Genomic DNA, 8,958 nt, shown 5'->3' with positions numbered 1-8,958 from the left:
AAAAGAAAAAAAAAAAAGTGACCTTGGTAAAAGAAAAGTACAGTCTGAAAAACTAGGATGCTACTCAATGAACAACTGAAGACATCTCACTGACCCGGGAATAATGCTCTACACACCAATGGGAATAACACCTATGTGTTACCACAAAAGACTGGGAAATCACAGTGCCTCGTAAGCCAACACAGTTCAGCAGCCACCACCTATTGCAACAGGGGCAAGCTCTGCCACTTTGTGTATAGGCAGACACACAGCTGGCACAACATGAACAACAGTCCTCCTCCTAGGAGCCAGGGCAGGAGCACTGTGGCCTCCACGGGGTGCTGTCCTCCATAAAAGATCCATAACATCTCCAGTCTGGAGGAGGGCAAAGGAGTCAACCCACATCAGTAAGGAAATATCTCCTTGGATACACCGAAAGAGGCTGCAGCATTGCAGTGGCCATTTTAAGCAATAACAGAGGGGACATTTTATTATAGTCAATGCAGCAGCCTCATCAAAACCTAAAGGGATAAACTGAAGCAAAGAAGATTTTATTGGGCTTCTTCAGTGTATCTTCAACTCAAAGGAGACAAAAGCATTAATCTGTTCATCCTAGTCAGATCAAAAGGCAAATCAGAACTATTTAGCAACACACTTAAATGAATTATGGACATAGAATATGTTCAAATAAACTATTGGCAATTTCCCTTAAAGATCTTCAGATTAAAACCGTATTTTAGAAATGTCCCTTAACTATTAAATTCCCTTTAGCAAAATTTGTTTTATGCACTTAAGTTAGTAGTTCAGTGGTATTGGTTCTATGCATGACATCTCTAGCTAGAAAGCAAATTAAAAATATGGTAATTTTTAAGTCTAAATTCAAACAGCTGCTAATAACTTGGCATAAAGATAAACAAATGGTAGAGCCACAAAAAATCACTGACGATTCCCAACTGTTACTTAAATAAGACAGCCTTCTCTCACTTCAGTCATCGCTTTGGCTTTCACTCATATTTTTAATAAGTGAATATTCTAAATGCATTCCTGCAGTTCTCATTTTCTGGAACTCTTTTTTGCTCTCCTATCTGTTATTTGTTGGAGAACTACTTGGCATTTATGCCTTGCGATTTCAAATAATATTAGGAGTGCAGTTTGAACAAAGCAATTCCGTATATTTGGTATTAAGCGCTTTCTTTCAGAAGAAAAATGTCTGAAGGAGCAGCCGCAGCTGGTGCCGTTGGATGGTTTCTGCTGGCAGCCCTGCCTGGCGCTGGCGTCTCAACAGTGGCATGCTGCCTCTCCAGCACCCAACTGCTCTGTGCATGAGTTCTCCTCCCTCATCAGTTCTGTTCTGGTCACTGCAATTAATTTTCATTTCTTTCTTTTGTCTTCACTTTCAGCTCATTAATTTTTGGCCAGTCTCCATGGCTCTTTCAGCTCAGCATTTTGCTCCTTCTCTCTTCCCTCTTTAAGGCCTTTTCCTTCCTTTTTTGGTCTCGTAGGTTCGAGGAGCAGCTTTTAATGACATCTTACACAAGGTCTGATGACTGTTCTGCTGTTCTCAGGTCAAGTGGTTCCTTTAATGAAAAGCAGGATGCTTCCAGCCTCCTGGGAGGTGCCAGGAGGTGCTGACTGATGACTCTGCCCAGGAGGCAAAGAGCACAGCCCCTTCCCATTGGATTTCTCCTTTGGTTCTTATTTTTCCTCAACAGATTTGTGACCTCACTGGACTTCCTAATGGATACACCATTGTGTAACCAAAGCTATACTTCATCTGCTCGGTGGTTGCCCCAGTAAGAACAAATAAACCTTACCCTGGGTTAATCCTAATTTATGGAAGTGAATTTTCATAATGTTTTGAAAAAAAACAACAACTATCTTTTCTCAGTGGGGAAGTAAAAGGATATTGTGCCATTCCCACTGTGGCAGCACTGACAGATGACAGTGATCAGTGGAGGGATGAAAAGATCTCAAATAAACCCTTTAAAAATCAACTGGCTGCAGAGCAGGTTTTGTTTGGTTTTCATTTTCAGCCAGATTCACTCACAGGTAACAGTGGAGTTGCATCACTGGAAACACAGGCTCAAATGAAACCTTGATAGAGCTCCCTGACTACTTTGAAATCCTTACTTTAATGCATACTTTTACCTTATAGCCATTGTGTTAATTCCTGTGCAAATACAGGAAAAGACTGCCATTCAGTATAAGCTTCATATCTTCTGAGGCAAAAGAAGAACTAGAATGAAATGGGTCTAGGGATACAAATAATCCACGTATTTGTCTGGACAATGTTGCAAAATGCTTTGAGAAGAAATAAAAATAATAATTTCTTTCTGGTAAAGTTGCATGAAATATTTAATGCGTGAATCTGAAATGCTAGTTATTTGATGGGAGTGATTCTTCAAAGCAGACACTGGTATCTAATTAGTTAAATCCTAAGGAAAAGCAGGCAGTATACCAGCTGATGCAATCGGTGGCAGCAGGAGTTGGGAAATAAATATCTCCATTTGGCACTGAGAAGTGAAACAGAGCTCAAATTTCTGTGGATGTCCTGGCCCCAAGTTCATGCCTCAGAGCTCTCATTTCTGCAGTAAAGGAAAATTAAATCTCAGAGTTTAAGATCTGGGGTTCAGTGTGACTATTTATTAGAATTCATCTAGCCTCCGTAGACAGAATATTTTGACTTGACCTAGATGGAGCTCTTGATAAAATCAAGCTCTCATGGGCATTACCAGTGTTCTGTGATAAAACTCAGCTTGGAAGCATTGTGCTGACAGAAACTGCAACACTTTAACGCAGTGATTATTATCCTAGTTGAAAACCAGAAACACCACAGCATGTGAAAACAAAGAACAACAAAAAAAAAACAAATTCCCTTCCCTTCTCCCAAATCTCAACCAAGCAAAAAACCAGGGGAGAAGCCATTCACGGTGATGAACAATATTCCTAGGTTCCTAGGTTTGTTCCTAGGTTTATTCAGACCGTTTCTCTGGGGATGCTGCAGTCAGGGTTATGACAGCTTAGCTCCCTTCTGCCCACAGCAGCCCTGTCCCAGCGGCAGTAACGCAGGTAGGCATCTGGTGCTGACCGAGATGACTCCAGCACTAATCTATTCAAATGTAATACTGGATTGTGTCTACGGCCAGCTTGTTTTGTGTCAGGAATGGGGGGGCGGGGGGAAAGATGACATTTTTAGGTTTAGCGGTCCCTCTGGAACAAGATCTCTGTTTATCAATATCACACAAAAGTGAGTACAACAGATGGTACCGGCTCTGGCTGTCCTGAGCCAGTCCTGTGCATGGCTAAAAAGGCTCTTTCAGTACATTTGTCCTACACACCACATAATGCCCCGGAGCTATTTGTCATTTGCCTTAGTTCACACCACTGCTTTTCTACTAGGAGATTCTGCCACTATCTTTACATCATCTATTATTCAAAAATGCTTCTTCTCTTCTGCAAGCAGAGATATTATAGCTCTAGCTCCGTTTAGCATCAGAAGGCTCTATATCCATTGTCTCACGGACAATGTCTACAAGCTCCTGTGAACCTATGAGTAGATCTCTTAAGTGAATATCACTATTAGACACACATACAACAGCGCACTTGAACTGAGCCCCTGAGTTAAAATTGCAGGTTTCTTCATTTGCAACCCAAGGTTTGAGCTCTAGTCTCAGCACTTCCAAACCACCACCTTTTCAGCTTAAAATGTTGCACTGTGGCACACATGACAGCAAGGAGGAAGAAATGGTGTATATTTAGCAAAAGCATACTCATGTTCTCAGCCAGACTTGATCACGTCCATTCCTAAGAAAATGCAGTTCAGTTGATCTGCTCTTGGACAGCAACTGAATCGCTGAGCAGACTGTGTAGACTGCGTCATTACAGACCTGATCTAGCTTAAAGAAAAGTTTGCTTATGTGATGATGAGCAAGCTGAAAAGGTCTCACTGCTACTAGCTTGCTAAAAAGAAAATGAAGAGTAAATGATTATCAATAAAGTGTGTTTGGTTAGGTGTCGCTCAGAGAAAGAAAATGCCAGTTCATGTCACTTTTTAGAAAGCACAAGGTATGTAACTTTTGGAAATGGCTTTGCTCTGGACTAATCTTCAGATTCAGTATTAAAATCTCAAACTTCCCAAAGGAAAGAGACTCTGCATATTTTAATGAAAGATAAAACAACAATATAAACATACACAAATTTACAGAGGAAGGATCAACTTTAATACAACTGGAGTAAAAGGTGTTCTTTTTTAAATATGGTATAAAAATAAATGCAAGAAACATTAACAGAATATACAGACAACAGACAAAGACACAGGCTTTCTTTCTCAGTGTGAATACATCAGTGAAATGAAACCTTCTGTGCTAATTTATTGTGCAATAAATGTGATGCCATATGTATATTTATTAATATATGCATTTTTTACATTTCTTCCAGTTTTTGATTGACGTATTTTTTTAATAAACTGTGCCTAGCAGAAGCTTTTTTTTCACTGTACTTGAGCTTGCAGAAAATAAAAAGACACAGATCCAGCTTGATATGAAGGAGGAAGTGAGCAGACAGTTTTCGAAATGGAGGCATCGAAAGGCTAGAGAGTCCCTCGGAGTCTGTAATGCCTTAGTATACACAAAAGAAAACAAGTCAGGTCCTTGCTCATGCAACATCTTGTTCTACTGTCCTCTGATTCAGGCAATCAGTGAGCTACAAAGTATGTATAATGATTTGAGTCTGCTTCCATGCTACAAGGTGATCCTTTTAGTAGGACTGCACTAGACTGGTTAACCTCTTTGATGTGAGCGATTTCCCCTGAGGAAAAGATAAAAACAAAAACAAAAACAGAAAACAGAGGCATGATCACTGCAAACCTGTTCATCAGCAACCACTCAGTGTTGCCACATCACTGTCAAATATCTAGGGGCACCAACTGGAGTCTGTCAAATCTTAAACCACAGGAAGCCCTGACACTTGCACACCTGCACTGCCAGCCAGCCATTCTGCTTCAGAGCATAATCCAGCAAATTCAAAGGCCAGTTTTGAATGAGATTGGGTTTGGCTATTAAGAAACTACTGCTGAGGGCTTTGCTGTTAGTCACTCCCAGAACTACTTGACGGTGGCCACTAGAAGTGAGGGTGCCTCATGCTACAGCGATGATGTGCACAATGTAGTAGCTCCATCACAGATTGCAGAAAGCTACTTTACAGTTAAAGTAAGAAAGTAAGAGGCAGATTGCATACAGGCAGGAAAGCAGCTTTTCCACGAACTTTGCAATAGACTTGCTCATACTGCATTTACTATTTATAAGGAGTATTGGTCAGGTATGTTACATGGGACTGCCTAAAATTGCTTAGAAGGTGTTTGGATTTTCACATTGTCTTTTTCCTCATCGGTCCTCCTATTGCAGAGATGCTGTTTCAGTTTTTTAGGAAGTTCTGTCCCACAAGAGTTAGCTGTAGAGTCCGAAGAGGATAGTGTAGGTATGTTGTGATGGCATATTTCAGGCAGATCTGAGCTTTAGCTGAGCCAGACAAAAGCCTCAAAACCACACAAGATGTCAGTTAGCTCTCCTCAGGCCATCCTGCTGTGGCACCAATTCAGCAGAGGCAGAACTGGCACAGCAAGCTTACAGCACTTCTCAATACACCACAGGGATACCCTGATAACATACCATAATTAGATCATAAAAAAATAAAATAGTAAAGGGCTCTATCTAACCTGTCAGTTAAAGGGTATGTAATATTTACATCTATTGTATTGTTCATTTTAAAATCAAACTGACTTGAAGGAGACTCCAGTAAGAATTACTGTAACTGTGAAGAGAGATGACCTGCAGTAAATGGTAGATAAACTTATTCTGCTTTATCAATGAGCTGTAAAGTAATCTTTTGTGTAACTCTGTGTTTTCCCTACCAATTAATTTTATGCTCAAAGAGATATGCAAGTTGGTTTTTAATATTTGCTTAAATGCAATATACCAGAATGGATCTTGACAAAAAGAATAGCCATTCTACTCTTTGTGCTCTGAAATAAATGTCATACAGATGAGGGTGAACTTTCACCCTACAGTATAATCTTGAAGGGAAATAATGATCTGTAATGTTGGATTAGATTCCTCATCTCTCAGGTTCACCATATTGCCTGACAATAATAGCACTTGCTTCGCAGAAGGACAGCATGTCTCCTTCTAGGCATGGTCTCCTCTCTTTATCTAGCTTTAACTCTATGAATTTCTACCTACATTAAATTCAGTTTTTTGGCATTAATTTAGCTTTAGATTATGTTCTCCCATAATGTAATAAGTAAGCTGTTTAAACCACTAAGCTGAACACTTTTTAGATAACCAAAATGTCACCACAGCTATGTGGCACTGGACTACTACAATTTAAGATGCTATGCCCAAATTTGTTAATTGATTTTAGAGGTGGTGCAGGGTTGTCAGCCTTGTACATAAGCTAAGAAAATATTCAGCATCTGCTGATCTTTCCTTCTTACAGAGATTTTTGTCTGTGAATCTGTGAAATAATTTTGTCTTCTTATTTGCAGCAGCTGATTCTTTAGGAGTTGTAATTCCATGGAATTTGAGATGAACCATTTTGGCAATTATGGAATGAACTGTGATATTATATAAAGTAGGAATTTTTGATCTAAGTGCAGGCAAAAAAACTATTCATTAATTAGTTGATCTGACTTGATAATCTTATTCTGTGTATTAATTGAAATTTTTCCTATAGATGCATTAAGATGTCATGAAAATGTTGTTGTTGTTTGGCATCACTTCTTCCCCAGATACTGCTCACTACAGTAAGCTGAAAGACTTTGGATAGTTTTTCTCCTAAGTTAAGGATTTCTCTGAATGTCTTATTCACTACCTTCCTTTCCCAGGGTTGCATCTATTTCTTTCAGGTACAATGCTAATTACAGTTCCTTAAGCCAATTTTTCAGTTTGATCAACTACAATAAACAGGCAAGTTCTAAAAGGTGTGGCACACGACTAATCACACATAGGAAATTGTTTGCTGTGCTAGTAAGATTAAAGAACGTTTGAAAACAAATTCCGAAGTACTAGATTTTCATCTGAGGAATGAAAAGAAGATCTTTAGTATTTTTGTTGCATTCTTGCCATCAACATGTAGGAGTATAGGGCCAAATTCTAAACGAGAGGATTTTGGTCTTTTAGGTACAATTTGGACATATGAATTGAAACAATTTAACAATTTTATTGTAACACACCAGCCAAATGAAGCCTTGTGCATATATGCAAATGACCTTTAAAGAACACTTCTGACTCTAAGGATTCCATGATTCTGTGATTCTGTATCTCAACAAGAGAGTCAGAGTACAAGCAGGCAGCAGAACAACTGGAGTCAACTACATTGATGAAAAACAAATAACTGACCTCAGTGTTCTCTCACCTACCTGAATGCATTAACTTTTTAAATGCAGAGTTGTCCTTCCGACTGTACTTTTAGAGAGCTTGGGGAGAAAATTACAAAAGTATTTGCAGATTTATGACCATGTGCAGATTTATGAACATAAATATGCTGACTGACCTATTTATGTAGCTGGACACTAGCAACTCAAATAATCTGGCAAGTAAGTCAGCAACAACTTCGATTCATATGTGACTTATAAGAGACCAATGTGAAATTTATATAGGGACCAGAGTTGAAATATATGAAGGTTAAAATATTAGTTTTCAAATTCTTATCCTTTCTGCTAAGCAACCTCAGTCACTCCTTTTTCAAGTTTCTTTATTGTCCTCAGGACTTATATTTCCAATTGATAGAAATGGAAAGGGAAACACCACATATCCAATAGGGAGAATGCCATGCACCTACTAGGAGCAAAATGAGACAAAATGAGGACTGGCCCTCCTTGCTCTCACTATTCCTGATCTGCTTGTGTGTGGCATACATGCCGAACGCCAACAGCTTGGCCAGCATCAGCAGGCAAAGATCCCAGGTGATATCCCTGGTGCCACAGACAGTGCTGAGATAAACAGCCCTTGGCAGGCGCACATCTGGAGAGGCACAGAAGCAGAAACAATAAGTCTCTGGTCAGGATTTAGCCAGCCCTTGCTCCTCTAAGGCAGGCAAATGGATTTAGCATTGCCCAGGGGATCAGGATTTTGCTTTGATTTTCATCCAGCTGTGCCAGCGTATTTTTCTTTCAGGAAGGTGGTGAAGAGGAGGAGATTAGCATTCACTGAGTTTAGGGGACAAGTTCTCATCACTACCTTCAGTGGTTGCATGTGCCTATAGTGGGGATTTGCAGTCCTCTTCTAATTTTACACTGCAGCTCTTTCCTGTCCTGGGCAGTTCATAGACAAAAAGGAGTGTCTGAGCAATTGCATATTCTTGGTTTGGCTTGTTCCAAACTGGGTGATAATTCCTCTTTCTTTCTCCTTCCCCAGTAATCTGCATATTCTGATGAGTTGCTCTAATTCCTGCTTAACCTGCAAAGTCTTTCCATATGGGATAGTTTTAACTTAAAAAATCATCGGAAGGATGGGGTAAAATCTAAGATTTTCTAAGGTGCCAATGCATTCAACAAATAGTTCATTTCATTATCACTCTGTGTTTCTCAGTCTTCCAGTAGCTTAGGACACAGACAAATATTTGTCAGCTGGGAAATGGTAGTCACTGGCCTAATATCTGAATGGGATTGCTCTGCTTCCTAGTGGAGACAGACCCATGTGTGGGTCTTCTGTGCCAGTATCACACAGCAGCCCCTCCGCCCCAGCACAAAGCAGGGCAGCTCAGCTCATCATTGCAGAACTGGGCAAGGAGGCCAAGCTTCACTGGAATCTCCTAGGGATTCTCCTTTTGATTTTCCTCACTAAGCTGGGCATCATTCCTCAAAAACAACCTAACACTGGATTTTTGGACTAATTATTAGTCCAAACTCAAAATTTCAATTTTTTTTTTCTATTAAGCCATCTCTTTCCTAAAAAGAAAAGGTTCATTTCTATGAAAGTTTAT

At 39.7% G+C, this 8,958-nt stretch overlaps 1 protein-coding gene across 2 annotated transcripts in view; it reads right to left on the bottom strand.

The window, feature by feature from the left end:
* Positions 1-4,507: 4,507 nt before the first annotated feature.
* Positions 4,508-8,958, bottom strand: part of RGS7 (regulator of G protein signaling 7) — a 38,594-nt gene continuing 34,143 nt past the window's right edge. Inside the window, exon 11 of one of the 2 annotated variants that reach the window (XM_031552388.1) lies at positions 4,508-4,785. In XM_031552388.1, the coding sequence (XP_031408248.1) occupies positions 4,735-4,785 (51 nt within the window). In that variant the 3' untranslated portion in view covers positions 4,508-4,734. The remainder of the gene's footprint in view (positions 4,786-8,958) is intronic. The other variant, XM_031552387.1, reaches the window with a different exon arrangement.

The sequence above is a fragment of the Meleagris gallopavo genome, chromosome 2 (genome assembly GCF_000146605.3).
Source record: "Meleagris gallopavo isolate NT-WF06-2002-E0010 breed Aviagen turkey brand Nicholas breeding stock chromosome 2, Turkey_5.1, whole genome shotgun sequence".
Lineage (NCBI taxonomy): Eukaryota > Metazoa > Chordata > Aves > Galliformes > Phasianidae > Meleagris > Meleagris gallopavo.
The sequence above is the reverse complement of the archived record's forward strand: the minus strand, read 5'-3'. Positions and strand labels throughout refer to the sequence as shown.